This window comes from Phoenix dactylifera, chromosome 5 (assembly GCF_051530095.1).
Source record: "Phoenix dactylifera cultivar Ajwa chromosome 5, Ajwa_hap1_PhDact_Kaust_v1.1, whole genome shotgun sequence".
Classification (NCBI taxonomy): Eukaryota; Viridiplantae; Streptophyta; class Magnoliopsida; order Arecales; family Arecaceae; genus Phoenix; species Phoenix dactylifera.
The window spans coordinates 13151229-13167514 of record NC_143194.1 but is presented as its reverse complement, the minus strand read 5'-3'; the positions used below and the strand labels follow the sequence as shown (position 1 = coordinate 13167514).

General features: G+C 39.7%; 1 protein-coding gene and 1 long non-coding RNA gene across 2 annotated transcripts; one reads left to right on the top strand and one right to left on the bottom strand.

Annotated features, from left to right (window-relative positions):
• Nucleotides 1–629: 629 nt before the first annotated feature.
• LOC148703394 (uncharacterized) lies at nucleotides 630–1652 on the bottom strand. The gene has a single exon (XM_088722910.2). It carries the CDS (start codon nucleotides 1560–1562, stop codon nucleotides 630–632), a length of 933 nt encoding a protein of 310 aa, XP_088579036.1. The 5' UTR covers nucleotides 1563–1652.
• A 13511-nt stretch (nucleotides 1653–15163) lies between these two features.
• On the top strand, nucleotides 15164–16080 carry LOC120105063 (uncharacterized). The gene is made up of 2 exons (XR_015986988.1): nucleotides 15164–15207; nucleotides 15898–16080. It is a non-coding gene; the product is annotated as an uncharacterized LOC120105063 (long non-coding RNA).
• Nucleotides 16081–16286: the final 206 nt, after the last annotated feature.

Below are 16286 nucleotides of genomic sequence, written 5' to 3'. Positions count from 1 at the left end.
ATTGGTCTTCTGTCTCTTTGGGGTCGCGGTGTCTCGGAGTCGACTCGTGCATTGCGGGAGTCGACTCGAATCTCAGAGTCCGAAAATTGTTCTCTGACTTTTGCCTTGTGTACCACTGAGAGTCGACTCTCGCTTTCTTTGGAGTCGACCTGCCAACCATCGGAGTCGACTCGCGTTCCACAGGAGTCGACTCGAATCTCAGGGTCGAAAATCGCTCTCTGACTTTTCTGTCTGTAACTCCTTGGAGTCGACTCATACTACTCCGGAGTCGACTCAGTAAACATCGGAGTCGACTCGCGCACTTCAGGAGTCGACTCGCTGACAGGTTTTAAGTTGTGCCCTTCTGTTCGTCTGTCTGTTCTTAGTCGGAGTCGACTCGTAATGGTCCGGAGTCGACTCGAGCCCGTGCCAGTGATTCTGATACGCTTGGAGTCGACTCGTAATATCCCGGAGTCGACTCGAGTCTCAGACTTTGGTTCAAACTGACTTCTTAACTTATCTAAAATATCTTGAACCAAGTCTAGAAACATTTAGACAAGATTTTCACTGAAACACTCAATTGAATTCATTAGTAAACAAAAGATATACTCAAAATGCTTTGAGCTCATCAAAATCAAATAGGGTTTTAATCAATCACTCCACAGGATCTTCCTATCTTCAGAGGTTGTCTGCAACGTTTGTACTTGAAGTAGAAAACAAGAGTTATGGGTAGAGATGTTTTTGCCCACATCCTTCTCTGTTATAAACTCCAATTTCTTCTCTGCTTTCCCATTAAGCTTGTATTTACTCGACCCCAATTGGAACTCCATTGTGAGATTGGCAAAGTCCCATGTGATTGGCCCAAGTTTTTGCAACCAATCAGCTCCCAAGACAGCTTCGTAGCCTCCCAATTCCAAGATGAAGAAGTCCACGATTAGAGGGACTCCTTGGATGCGCATCTTGACGCCGGTGCTTTTGCCTTGACCATGCACTCGATCTCCATTGGCAACCGAGACCTCAAGCTTGGTATCCTTCCAGATCGTGGGTCCAACCTTCCTTGCTATCCTGGGGGTGAGGAAATTGTGGGTGCTGCCCGTGTCTATGAGCACCACGACTGGGACTCGGCCAAGCATCCCCTTCACGTGCATGGTTTGAGGGGATCGACTTCCTATGATTGCATGGAGGGAAATCGCCAACTCTGGCTCAGAGCATTCTTCCTTCTTGACGACATCTTCGAGGGCCTCGGCTTCGACCTCTGGCTCCCCCATCTTAGCCCAGCTACCCTCCATTAGGTATAGCTTCTGTTGACGACACTTGTGGCCAAGAAAAAAATTTTCATCACAGTTGTAACAGAGACCCTTGTCTCTTCTTTCTTTCATTTCGACAGGTGTTAGCTTCTTAATAATAAGAGTAGGAGGTTTAGGAGGAGAATTTGTACTAGACCTTCTCTGATCAAGATGATTTTGCCTTCGTCGAGTGCTGAACTTCTCCTCCTGCATCCGAGCGAGGCCAATAGCGTCAGAAAGTGTCTGAGGTCGTAGCATTTGCACACTTAGTCGTATATCCTCCCGAAGTCTGCCCATTGAGGATGATAGTGTTATTTTGATGATTAACAAGTCATAATCAAGAGTATGTTACAAGTTAATTCGATACTTCATTTATAAGTCTGTTACTCTCAGTATATTTATATAATTAGATAAAGATGCATTTCATTGTTTATATGAATGAATCTAACCTTGAGTTGCAGCAAAGTGTGGATTGAGTCGACCCCAAGATTGATTGGGTCGACCCCGGCACATCAAGAAAGCATCTGGCACACTTCTGCAAAAATGGCACGGATGAACAGTAGTTGGGTCGACCCAAGGAAAGCATGAGTCGACCCAAACCTCAAGCTTCTCAAAGACTCAAGAAAACAGTTCTCTGGAAACACTGAGAGGGTCGACCCAAGAGGAAGTTGAGTCAACCCAAGCTTGAGTCGACCCAAACACTGAGAGGGTCGACCCAAAGGCAATGACAGAATACATGACAGAGTAGGTTCTCTGGAAACCCTGAGAGGGTCGACCCAAGTGGAAGTTGAGTCGACCCAACTGAACCTTGAGTCGACCCAAAAAAATGTTGAGTCGACCCAAGTGAAGGAAGGCTGAATTGCAAGTTTCTGTGGTTCTGAGAGGGTCAACTCAAGGAAAGGTTGAGTCGACCCAAGTGAAAGTTGGGTCGACCCAAGGACAGGTTGAGCCGACCCAAGCACGGGCAGAAGCATAACGGCTAGTTCTGCAGAAGTACTTTTTGTCCTTCCAACAGTGAGTAACAGCTAGTTTTTGAATTCTAACCATTGGAGCTTGTCCAATGGATGAAGAAAACTATTTAAAGTGGCACTATTCATCAGAGAGAAGATACTTTTGCAAAATATCAAAGAGTACACAAGAAAGACAAAGTGCCCTAATCTTCTTCATCTAAGTGCTTCATTCAAGAGTCAAAAGAAAGTGGTTGAGCAGATTCCAAGAGTTATTAAGAGCTCCATCCACCCTTGAAGAGTGAAGCATCCTTGACAAAGAAGAGAGAAGTCACATCAAGCGATAACTATTTTCTAAACTCTTCTTTGTAGATTATATTGTTATATTTGCTCATCTAGGAGTTTAAATCTTCTTACTTTGTTTATTAAACTCATTGTAAAGGTTAGTTGGTAAGCCCGCAAAACCAACGGTATAGGTTGATTGGTGAACCCGTAAAACCAATTGTAAAGGTTCGTTGGTGAGCCCGGAAAACCAACATAGGTTCGTTGGTGAGCCCGTAAAACCAACATAGATTTTTGGTGAACCCGGAAAACCAAAGTGTAAAGGTTTTTGGATTGTGAGCCCGGAAAACAATCCAACTGTAATCCGCGGGATTATAGTGAATTCCCAAGGGGTCGCTTGGGGAGTAGACGTAGGTGCTTAGGAGAGCACCGAACCACTATACTTGTTGTTGTTTGTATTGTGATTTGTTTTAATTCCACTAACTCATCAACTAACTTAAGTAAGATAGTTAAAATTAAGAGAAACCAATTCACCCCCCCCCCCCCCCTCTTGGCTTGTCACCTTGGGCAACAAGTGGTATCAGAGCAAGGTGCTCCAATAGTACTTATTGATCTCACAATCAAGAGTTAAAGATCATGACAACCCAAGTGGGATGTTCTATGAGTGAGGGGCAATCCACAAATAGACCTCCTCTATTTAATGGCACAAATTACACATACTGGAAAGCTAGGATGAGGATATTCATTCAAGCTCTAGACTATGAATTATGGTACATTATTACTAGAGGACCTCACACACCCACACTTAATATAGAGGGCACTATCATACCCAAACCAGAAATGGATTGAAATGAAAGTGATAGAAGATTAGCACAATTAAATGCAAAAGCAATTAATATTCTATATTGTGCATTAGATGATAGTGAACTTAATAGCATATCTTTTTGCATAACTGCTAAGGAAATCTGGAATATGCTTGAAGGTAAATATGAATGCACTAACATTTTTAGTGAATCTGAAACTAGCTCTGAAGAAGAAGAGCAGCAAACTGAAATTAAAAATCCTTGCTTTATGGCATATGAAGATAATGTATGTATTGGAACACAAAGTGATTTCTCATTCCAAGATAAAGTACATGCTGAAACTCAATCTGATTTTACATTTGATGAACTTCATGATGCTTTTTCTGATCTATACTTAGAATATAAGAAGCTTAGTTTAAAGAATAAAAAGCTAAATCAGAAAAATCTATCTCTTGCTGAAAGCTATGATATAACTCAGAAAAATAATAAATTACTTTCAGAAGACAATGAAAGGTTAACTAAAGAAGTTAACAAATTTAAGCCTATAGTTGAAAAATTTACTCTCAGCTCTGAAAAACTGAATTTAATGATAGAAAATTCAAGAGCTATATATGACAAAGCTGGATTGGGATATCAACCTTGGTACACTCAAAAATCTTTCGAGAATATATTTCTTAAATCCTCCACTATTCATCCTAAAACAATTTTTCACAAATCTGGTGAAACTAATAAACAGAAACAGAAAACTGAAAATTCATTATCTATTTTTGCTAAATCTATGTTGTTTAAATTTAGCAAGAGTATGCAGAAGTATATTACTTGTAATCCTAAAACCTGCAAACTAATAGACAAAATGGTAATTAAGAGAATATGGGTTCCAAAAGGAACAATTATAGCTAACCTGCAAGGACCCAAAAGAGCTTGGGTTTCTAAGTTGAAAACATGATCATTTTTAGCAAATGTGTCTAGCTACCCAAGATTCCAATGAAAAATGTTATCTGGACAATGGGTTCTCTAGACACGTGTTAAAGAATAGAACTTAAAATATAATTAAGAAGAGTGACCAAAATGGAAGAAATAATGAAATTAGTAATCCTTGCATCCTCTCATATTGAAATTGTAGCTAGTATTAATCATTTCTGTGATATAAGTGATACTTTTGGTATGAAAAGAAAATATATCCAAATCACTCCATCTTCCTATATTATGCTTCAGTTATTGATGGATTATTTACTTAATCAATACTCTTAGAATAACTCTTTGACTTCTCTATATACTTGATTGAGAGTTCTTATCCTTGGCATAATCTTCTATTGATCATAAACACAAGAATGTCTACTTGGTATATTTTTTTTTTATACATATGCATTAAGAATACCAAGATTAAATAGACTAGTTTTGGCATATAAAATCAACTCATACTAGTATGGACTTAATCTCAAAAGACCTTGTCATTGGTTCACTTAGATTAATTTTTGCAAGGTCAAAGTTTGCTATGTATGTCATCTAGAAAAACAAACTAGAATCATTTCTAAATATGAAAATATTGTTTTCACCTTTAGCCTTTGAAAATTCTCCATAAGAACTTATTTGGATCTCTAGGATTGTGAACCTAGGAGATAAGCTATAAGCACTGCTTGCCATATTCTAAATCGGGTTTTAATACAACCAATAACCAAGAAAACTCCTTATGAACTTTGGAAGAATAAGAAACCAACTGTTAAATATCTTAGAGTATTTGAGTCAGTTAATATCATATTTGATGAGTCTGATAGTGAGTATGCTAGGAAAGAAAATATTCTTGATGATGATACAGAAATTATTAACTTTAAAAAGTTGAATATTGATGACGTGCCAATTCAAGATAAGGGAGATGATTGGGTGCCACCACAATCTCAAAACTTGCCAAAGGAATGGAGGTATGCATATGGACACCCTAAAGACTTAATCATTGGTGATCCATCTCAAGGGGTAAGAACTCGATCCTCTCTTAGAAATTTAAATGATTATCTTGCTTTTGTTTCACAGTTAGAACCTAAGACTTATGAAGAAGCTGAAAAAGATACCAATTGGATAAATGCCATGCAAGAAGAATTAAATCAATTCAAAAGAAGTAATGTATGAACATTAACTGAAAGACCAAAGCATAACTCTGTAATTGGAACAAAATGGATCTTTAGAAATAAATTAGATGAAAATGGGTTAGTTATAAGAAATAAAGCTAGACTTGTAGCTAAGGGATACAATCAAGAAGAGGGGATATATTTTGATGAAACATTTGCTCTTGTAGCTAGATTAGAGGCTATTAGATTACTTCTAGCGTTTGCATGTTTCATGGATTTCAAATTGTATCAAATGGATGTAAAAAGTGCATTCTTAAACGGTTTTATAGAGGAAGAAATATATGTAGAGCAACCTCCTGGTTTTGAGAATCATGAATTGCCAAATCATGTGTTTAGACTACATAAGGCATTATATGGATTGAAGCAAGCTCCTAGGGCTTGGTATGATCGATTAAGCAAATTTATACTAAATAATGACTTTAGTAGAGGAAATGTAGATAAAACACTGTTTCTTAACAGAAAGGACGAAAATCTATTAGTGGTACAAATATATGTAGATGACATAATCTTTGGTGCCACAAATGATACTCTTTGCAAAGAATTTGCTGATTTAATGCACGGAGAATTCGAAATGAGTTTGATGGGAGAACTAAGTTTCTTTCTAGGATTACAAATCAAACAAACTAAAGAAGGTATCTTCATTCATCAAACTAAGTATACAAAGAAAATACTAAAGAAGTTTGGGAATGAAAATCATAAGGGAGTAGGCACTCCAATAAATCCTACTAGTAAGCTAGACAAAGATGAGAAAGAAAAGAGTATTGATATTAAGCTTTATAGAGGACTAATTGGATCCTTCCTCTACCTTACTGCTAGCAGACCAGACATCGTGTTTAGTGTAGGAATATGTGCTAGATACCAATTAGATCCTAAGGAGTCACATTTAAGTGTTGTTAAAAGAATCCTTAGATATTTAAGAGGAACTACGAACATAGGATTATGGTACTCAAGAGACTCCTGTCTAGATTTGCTTGCATACTCAGATGCTGATTTTACTGGATGCAAATTAGATAGGAAGAGCACTAGTGGAACATGTCAATTCTTAGGAAATAACTTAGTATCATGGTTTAGCAAAAAGCAGAATTCAGTGGCACTGTCAACAGCTGAAGCTGAATATATAGCTGCTGGCAGTTGTTGTGCTCAAGTACTATGGCTTAAGCAACAACTAGAGGACTATGGAGTTAAGCTAGATAACATTCCTATTAAGTGTGATAATACTAGTGCCATCAACCTTACTAAAAATCCGGTTCAGCATTCTAAAGCCAAACACATAGAAATAAGATATCATTTTATTAGGGATCATGTACAAAATGAAAACATATGTATTGAGCATATATGTACTGAAAAATAATTAGCTGACATATTCACAAAATCCTTGAGTGAAGATAGATTCTGCACGCTAAGGAGGGAATTAGGCATATGTGATCCTTTTTATTGAAGAGATATAAAAGGGAGCAAGCAGTCTCGTGATACATTCCTCCCATTTCTAAAAACCCATGAAATATGAGTCAAACTTGTCATCTATAGATTCCTTACTCATGTATCATTGTCCCAGAGAGAATTTGTAAGGATTGGAAGCAAGGAAAATTTTGAGAAGCGAAAAGGAAGAGAAAGGAAAAATTTCTGAACTTGGGTCGACCCAACCCAGAATAGGGTCGACCCAATGTTGAGTCGACCCAAGAAAATTCTTGAGTCGACCCAACGTCGGGACCCCACTGTTAAAAGGGGGACCCGTGAGCTATCTAGGGCACTGTTTACACTTTGTCCTCTTCCGAAAACCCTATTCCCCACTCTCAAATCTCCTCCAATCATCTCCAAACAGTAGATTACTTCAAGATCTTGGAGAAATGGGACCCAAAAGAGTCGTAGCCAAGCGATCCGGGAGAGTCTCACGGATCCAACGTGCGGAAAGAGAAGCTACGGAGCCATCTACAGTGTCTCCACAAGGTGAGACACGTGTAGAGCCACCTCCTCCTCCCTCCCCCTCAGTACAACTTGCAAAGTTTGCGGGAAGACCGGTTACAACGGGGAGAAGGATCCATTCCGAGTTCTTTGATCAAGAAGGGTTCCGTTTGGGGGAATGGATCCGAAGGCAAGGTTGGGAGTATCTTTGCTCCCTAGATGTGGTGATCTACCCCGGACTAGTTCGGAAGTTCTATGCCTTCCTCAAAACTGGGATGGGAGGGCTCATATCGGAAGTTCGAGGAGTTAGGGTTCGAGTTTCCGAAGAGAGTTTAAGTGAGTTGCTTCATCTCCCCTACGAAGGAGCAACTCCAGAAAAGCCAGAAAACAAGATGAGAGCCCTGCAGTTAATTCTTGAGAATGAAGACTTCGACTTCTCGGAGAAGGTTATAGCAAGCTCTCTTTCTGCAGAAATGAGGTTGTTGCACAACATCATTGATAGGATTCTATTTCCGAAGAGCGGGAGATTTGATCTCATTACAGAGCGAGATCTAGCAGTGATGGAGCATATTATTCAGGGTATTCCCCTGAATCTCCCGGCCATGATACTGAGGCAGATGAGGAAGGTGATCTGCAACTCTAGAGTATCCCTGCCTTATGGTATGATACTCACCTTGATCTTCCGACAGCACGACATATCTGTCGAGGGGGAGGTCTCCAGGCATCTGCTTTTTACTGATACATACACTGCACGATCACTTATTCGCATGGGCTATGAGAAAGTGAACGGGCAGTGGGTTCGTACTGGAGCAGAGATTCAGGGTGATGCACCAGACATTGGAGACCCTATCCCTGAGGATGAGGAGCATATGGATCATCCTACTGCACCTTCAGAGGCTGGACCATCGTCATCTATTCCTGCAGGAGACACAGATGAGTTCTGGAGTAGGATGACTGAGCTTATGTCAGCTCAGGCGAGGACTATCACTGATGGGCTGACGAGCCGACTAGATATCATGTCTGCTGAGATCAGTGATCTTAGAGAGCAGATAGGAGCTCTACGGAGAGAGAGAGACTCATGGACCATCTGTGCCACAGGCTGCTGAGTCAGAGATTTCGGCACAGAGTCATCCAGCTCACCGAGCTCCACGCCAGACTCAGTCTCATCAGGCTCGACCTCCCCTCGCCACTTATACTAGGAGGATGAGGACTAGATCCCAGCCATTAGATACTCCCTAGGCTGATATTAGTATTTCTGTTTAGAGCCTAGGATATGTATCTAGTTCTCATATATATCTTGTGTTGATCATGTATTTTGAACTTTGATTGAGGAACATTGTATTTGTTTTTGTTTTTGGCATTATTGTACTAAAATGTTCCTATTTTGATCAATGAAGTTTAAATGTTTGTTATTTATTGTGTCTATTCCCATGCACCTATTTGATGATAACAAAAAGGGGGAGAAGTAAAGAAAGAAAAATAAGTTGAGTAATAAAAGAGAAATAAGTTGTCAAACAAGTTGAAAATTATAATAGGAAAGCATATACATTTAAGGAGGAGCAATTTGTAACAATGAAAATGATCAAATCTAAAATTTCTATTAAATTTCAGAATTTGGCACATAGAATTTCAGAATTTGGCACATACCTTTCACACCTCGATACATAATCTGAAACTCATGCTTTATCTCAAATTTTTGAAGTTTCATCTTTAATGAAATATAAATGAAAGGGGGAGCAATTCAAAAAGTCAAATTGGAAACATTTGGATAAAATAGGGGGAGACTTCACTCTCATATTTGAAAAGCTGAAATTCAGCAACTTGAGCCCTTTTAAAACTGATTTTAAGATAAATATCAATAGGCTCATACTCTATATTTTGTAATCATCAAAAAGGGGGAGATTGAGGATGATAGTGTTATTTTGATGATTAACAAGTCATAATCAAGAGTATGTTACAAGTTAATTCGATACTTCATTTATAAGTCTGTTACTCTCAGTATATTTGTATAATAAGATAAAGATGCATTTCATTGTTTATATGAATGAATCTAACCTTGAGTTGCAGCAAAGTGTGGATTGAGTCGACCCCAAGATTGATTGGGTCGACCCCGGCACATCAAGAAAGCATCTGGCACACTTCTGCAAAAATGGCACGGATGAACAGTAGTTGGGTCGACCCAAGAAAAGCATGAGTCGACCCAAACCTCAAGCTTCTCAAAGACTCAAGAAAACAGTTCTCTGGAAACACTGAGAGGGTCGACCCAAGAGGAAGTTGAGTCGACCCAAGCTTGAGTCGACCCAAACACTGAGAGGGTCGACCCAAAGGCAATGACAGAATACATGACAGAATAGGTTCTCTGGAAACCCTGAGAGGGTCGACCCAAGTGGAAGTTGAGTCGACCCAACTGAACCTTGAGTCGACCCAAAGAAATGTTGAGTCGACCCAAGTGAAGGAAGGCTGAATTGCAAGTTTCTGTGGTTCTGAGAGGGTCGACCCAAGAAAAGGTTGAGTCGACCCAAGTGAAAGTTGGGTCGACCCAAGGATAGGTTGAGCCGACCCAAGCACAGGCAGAAGCATAACGGCTAGTTCTGCAGAAGTACTTTTTGTCCTTCCAACAGTGAGTAACGGCTAGTTTTTGAATTCTAACCATTGGGGCTTGTCCAATGGATGAAGAAAACTATTTAAAGTGGCACTATTCATCAGAGAGAAGATACTTTTGCAAAATATCAAAGAGTACACAAGAAAGACAAAGTGCCCTAATCTTCTTCATCCAAGTGCTTCATTCAAGAGTCAAAAGAAAGTGGTTGAGCAGATTCCAAGAGTTATTAAGAGCTCCATCCACCCTTGAAGAGTGAAGCATCCTTGACAAAGAAGAGAGAAGTCACATCAAGTGATAACTATTCTCTAAACTCTTATTTGTAGATTATATTGTTATATTTGCTCATCTAGGAGTTTAAATCTTCTTACTTTGTTTATTAAACTCATTGTAAAGGTTAGTTGGTAAGCCTGCAAAACCAACGGTATAGGTTGATTGGTGAACCCGTAAAACCAATTGTAAAGGTTCGTTGGTGAGCCCGAAAAACCAACATAGGTTTTTGGTGAATCCGAAAAACCAAAGTGTAAAGGTTTTTGGATTGTGAGCCCGGAAAACAATCCAACTGTAATCCGCGGGATTATAGTGAATTCCCAAGGGGTCGCTTGGGGAGTGGACGTAGGTGCTTAGGAGAGCACCGAACCACTATACTTCTTGTTGTTTGTATTGTGATTTGTTTTAATTCCACTAACTCATCAACTAACTTAAGTAAGATAGTTAAAATTAAGAGAAACCAATTCACCCCCCCCCCCCCTCTTGGCTTGTCACCTTGGGCAACACCCACGAAACAGTTGATCATGAAGGACTCATTGAGTCCTTCGGTGCGGTTGGCAAGCTCTTCGAATAGTGTTTGATAGTGCTCCACAGAAGTAGATTGCCGGAGCTTCGTCAATAAGCCGGTGGGATCTTCATACTGTTTGGGGCTGAAGCGTGTGAGAAGACCCTTGGAGAAGTCCTCCCACTTGGATATAGCTCCTGCCTTCTCAACTCATCGAAACCACTACAAAGATTTTCCTTCAAGATGGAAGGAGGCCAGCAGTAACTTATGAGTGTTGGGGATCTGTTGGTGAAGGAAGAATTGATCTGCTCGATACAACCAACCAGCAGGGTCAGCTCCATCAAATCTGGGAAATTCCAACCTAGCTATTCGAGTTTGAATACACTGGTTGGTATCTCCAGATCTAGCTGATTGGATGGGCGACTGTGCATTTGAAGTCTCCCCCCGCTCAAATTGTGGCCCAGCTGAGATGCTCTCCAATATTGCATCAACACGAGACATCCTCCTGATTATTTCCTGGAGAATTTTTCCTTGATCAAGGAGCAGCTTGCCATGAGCCTCTGTTGTTGCCTTAAGAAGATGCATCATTTCATCGAGCTTGGCATTACGTGTGGATTCAGCCATGATGAGGAAAGCCAGGCTCTGATACCAGTTGGAACGTACCCGAGGGTTATTTTATAGGTGAGGCAACAAAGTATGAGGGTGGTTTATGAGTGGAAATTGGGGTTGTGTAAAGGATGTTTGTGAAATTTGCTGGAACTAATTCGAGGCAGCTCCTTACCTCCTAACTTGGATACGAGATTTGGGTTTTCAATGTTCCCCTTCTATTCTTTCAAAACTGAAATATAAATGATTCCTCTCCTATATTGGAGGAGGAAGTTATAACCACTCCTAATACTCCTAAAACTGAAGCTTGGACTCCATCTTCCCATGCAGGGGAAGTTGCAACAACCCACAAAAATAGAATCTATCTTCCCATGCGGGAGAAGTTACAACAATCCAACAAAATACAAGCAAACTACCTAATATGTGTGCAACTCTTTTCCTGAAAGAATCGCCACTTTTGTAGGAATAGAAATAGACTAACTACAAACTATTGAACATGTCAAACACTAAATATGTCACGTGCCTGCATGAGGAGGCACATTACATTCACCAAATATGTCACGTGCATACATGAGGAGGTACGTTACAGAGAAAAGCAGAGAGACGAGGGCAAGAGAGAGAGAGAGAGAGGTAGAAGGGATGACTTTTATCTAGACCGGAGCGTGGGAGGGTAGGGTCGGAGCGTCCGAGGGCCGGACGGAGCATCAGAGCGTCACGGCGGAATGTGGATTAGGGCGCGAAGGAGAAGGAGAGGACAGTCAGGAAGCACAAATAGGGCTTTCCCATCCAGTTAAACCGACTTAAAAAAATGTGAATGTTTCTCACTTCCATTTTTGTTTAAAAATAATTTTTAATATATATATATATATAAACATTATTTTCTACTTTAATTTCTATATTTTTATTTAAAAAAAAAACATAATTCTGATCTGAATGCATGGGTTTACAAGCTGGATATTGGTCCAAAAGAGACCCATCAAATTTTTTAGGTCTAGATTTGGGTCTCTTAAAATGTACATAATTTTATATGCGTCAAGATATGGGTTAAATTTTAATGGATCCTACACCAACCCATACAGTAGGTGTCTATGGGTTAAATGGGGATCAAAAAATAAAAAAAAATTACTTGAATGCATAATTTATTACAAAAATGGTGCCACTTCATCCTATCTTACAAGATGTAAATGTTCAATTAGATTAGCGGTGTGCATTTTGCATGATAATAATGGAGCAACGTACTAATATCTCAAACAATATAGGCCATAAGTAAGCACCAAGTGGATAATATTAGATGAAGTAAACATAAATAAAAATCATATGATCCTTGCTGAGTTGGACAGGATCCTGCCATATGAAAATTTACCTGCATTAGTATAGACCAAAGAGGTAAAATTTGGCCATGATGCTAATGAGTGGACCGACAAATCAATTAAAATACAAGATGTATGAAGTCAAATAACCGGCAAGAGTAGGCTAAGATAATTGAATCAGTCTCCAAGTTATTCCTAAAATGCAGAAGACCGTATTGTAGGCTGGAGTAAAGAAAGATGGCAATGTAAAAGTTTGAATCGACCGAGGCTACAAAAATATGATTGTCGGTTTGATGGATGGTGCAGAGCGACTATGATGATGACCGTACACAGTGAAGGATAACTAGCATCAGTTAGTTATCTAAACTACTAAAAGTGTCGGCTAGAGTTGGTGGCAACCACCAGAGTTGTAAAAGATCCTTAGACAATCCAGATCAATGTATTTTATCTCATCTTAGTTCTCAATTTACTAATAGTTTTTACCTTAAGAGTAGTTGTAACTTAAAATCTCTACTATAGTAACTCAATAATATATCTCTATTCCTATCTAGATCCATCTTCTTTAATTGATGGTATGATGGTTGTAAAAGTTCTTAAAGTTTAAGGTACTTAAACCCACACTGCTCTCTATCCTCTCTTCAATCACCATCTTTTCAATTGATCCGATATCGGTAACATATTGGTGCATACGTTATATGCCTGCCACGTAACTTGTGTCAACAAATTCTTTGGCATGCTTGTTCTAGGAGAGGCTCCATAGCAAACAACTATATATAATAATTTTGATTCTTGACCTTTGAACCTAATAGAACAAATTTTGGTTATCTAATAAAATATCTTTAATATGAAACTTATATACTTGTCCATTTACAGCCAATCTTATTTTTTTTTATTTATCTCTTGTTATGAGTTCCAACACAAACACCAAAATGAAATACATAACTCTACATTAACTATTATACGTGATAAAAGGCCTCTTAAACCAAACTTCAAACTCTTCCATGAATTCTATTAGGATTCTGCTTTGATTCTATAATGTTTCTCAACCAATAAATAGCATTTGAACACCTTTGCATCATATAGTAAAATGACTAGAAGTTCTTGAATTTCATTATATATGAAATAATTTAATTCACAGTCGAGTACTCTTATTGTTGGATTTACGAGAGGGAGCCAATCTTTATGCATGTAATACCTTGGCCAAAAGTGAACCAGGCATGTCCACTTGAAAGGCCTGGTGTTTTATTTGGGGTGCAACCTGGAGTTTGGCCCATGGACTAGTTTGAAATGGGCCTTGTATAGCCCAAATCGGGGTGAAGACCCGTATTTTAGTATGGGGAGGAGGCAGTCTGCTCCTCTCCGATTTCTGATGGAGGCTAGGAAAGCCAGCTTCCACCAGCTATATAAGAACCCCACCACCCCTAGAGAGGCATCTCGAGCTTCTCTCTCTTTCTCTCTTGGTTTTTGGTTTTATCTCAAGAGTTTGGCTACCATCTCCTACTAGCTATTCTGTGAGACCCTGGAACTGGGCCCGGTCTACTTCACCGGCCCAGTCCCAAGACTTGGCCTCACGTGAGGCAGCGGGATGGATTCTTTCCATCCCGAAGAAGAAGGAAGCCTTGTTTTTAGGGCTTCTTCTCCTTCCCTTTGAGACCACCGGAAGAGGAGCCGCCAGACCTCCTTCCTTGGGTGTTCTTCTTACTCGTGCAGCCATCCGAGAGAGAGAGAGAGAGAGAGAGAGAGAGAGAGGGAGCCGTTGAAGCCGGTCTTCTTTGATCCGGGTGGTTCCATTGCCGCCGGAGAGGAAGAGAGCCGCCGGAGAGGAAGAAAGCCGTCGGATCTTTGCCGGGGCTAAGGTAAGGGTTCTCAACCTTCACCTCCTTGTTGTGCCATTTGATAAAAAAAAAAGAAAAAAAAGAACGAAAGAAGAAGAGAGGGAAGAGGGGACTTACCCGTGTGCGGCCGCAAGCGTCGCCGACGCCGCTGGTCCCCACCGTGGGCATTGCCGGCTAGCCGCAGGCGCAGCCGGTGCCACCGGCCTCAGGCTGCCCCCTCCCGAGCCTCGACATGGGGTCGCACCTCCCCCTCCATGGTCATGGGAGAAGAGGGGAAGGGGAGAAGATGAAAAAAAAAAAGGAAGGAGAGGAAGCTTCGAGAGAAGAAAGAAGAAGAAAGAAAGGGGGGGAAGGAGAAGAAGTCAGGAGAAAGAAGAAGGAAGAAGAAAGAAAAGGGGGGAAAGAGAAGAAGTCAGGAGAAGGTTCTAGAGAAGGAGAGAAGAAAAAGAAAAGAGAAGGAAAGAAAAGAAAAGAAAAGAAGAAGAAAAGAAAAGAAAAGAAAAAGAAAAGAAAAGAAAGAAAAAAGAAAGAAAGAAAAAATAAATAAATAAATAAATAAATAAAGGGAGAGGGTGGTTTACGGGTATGAACCCGAATCCGAATCCGAACCTGGGGTGCTAGACACCTCTGCAGGGTCGGCCCTGTGAGAATGTTAAAATTTAAGTTTTATATATATTGTGATGAATTTTAAAAGAAAAATATGATTTTTGGATATTAGGTTCTGCGAGGGATTTGTGAGATTAATTGGATCGCATTGGATGTAAGTAATGAACTGCCTTTTCTAGACTCTTCATTTATATAATATTATTTTTGTATTAAATAAATTGTTAATGAATTTATATGTGATTTATGAATTTTACGAGATGATGATTTGAATGAAAAATTAATATGTGAACTGGAATAATATTTTTCAGACTATTGTTATATTTACTGTTCTTGCATCGTATATGCATATTTAGATCGGATTATGATATGTCTATTATGTTACCAAAAGAATTTTGATGTGCATCAGATTTAGAACTCTCAGCCTGACTATGTTTTGGACCCTGCCAATTGGAGGTTATGCATTGGCAATTCTAGCCGCACCACAGGGTATAAGTGTGGTATTTTGGCCCACTCCGTAGGGTATAAGTGCGGTATTCTGGCCCACTCCACAGGGTATAAGTGCGGTTCTGATTCTGGCCTAGCCACAGGGTATAATTGTGGTCATAGTTAAAGGCTGTTGAGTTGAATGTGATTTGTTTCGAATTGGATTTATGATTATGTATATGGATATTTGAAAGATACGGATTTCAATGGATTTGTGTTTGAAAAGAAATTGATTATGTCTTTATGCTGATTCATCATTATTTCAATTGATATTTTATGTTATTATATGAATCGTCTAGATAAGATTTTTATTACTTAATGGGCTGTCTAGCGCATTATACAATTTTTTGTTGTTTTACAGATTCCGAGAACTAACTTATCGGAGATTTAAAATGGGAGAGCGACTAGAAGAACTGAAGCATAAGTTATCTTAGATTAGGCTTTATTTAAATTAATGTTTTATTTTTATTGTTCCGCTGCGTATTGAGAACTGTGAGACTTTATAATTTGAGTCAGTCAATGGAGTAAGATTGCATTTATTTCAGCTGAATTATTTTAGTTATATTTTCGAGATTTGGTTAAGATGTCTTGCATGCTCGTGGGGAGAATTTCCTACGGGTGTGCGGCGGTTGGCGCGGACCCCCGGCTCGCGATCTCGGGCCGGGGGCGTGACATATTCAAAGTTCATTGTGGCTGACACTCAATCTCTTTAGAGATGAGGTAAGCTCCACGTCTATTCTTTCAAAATTC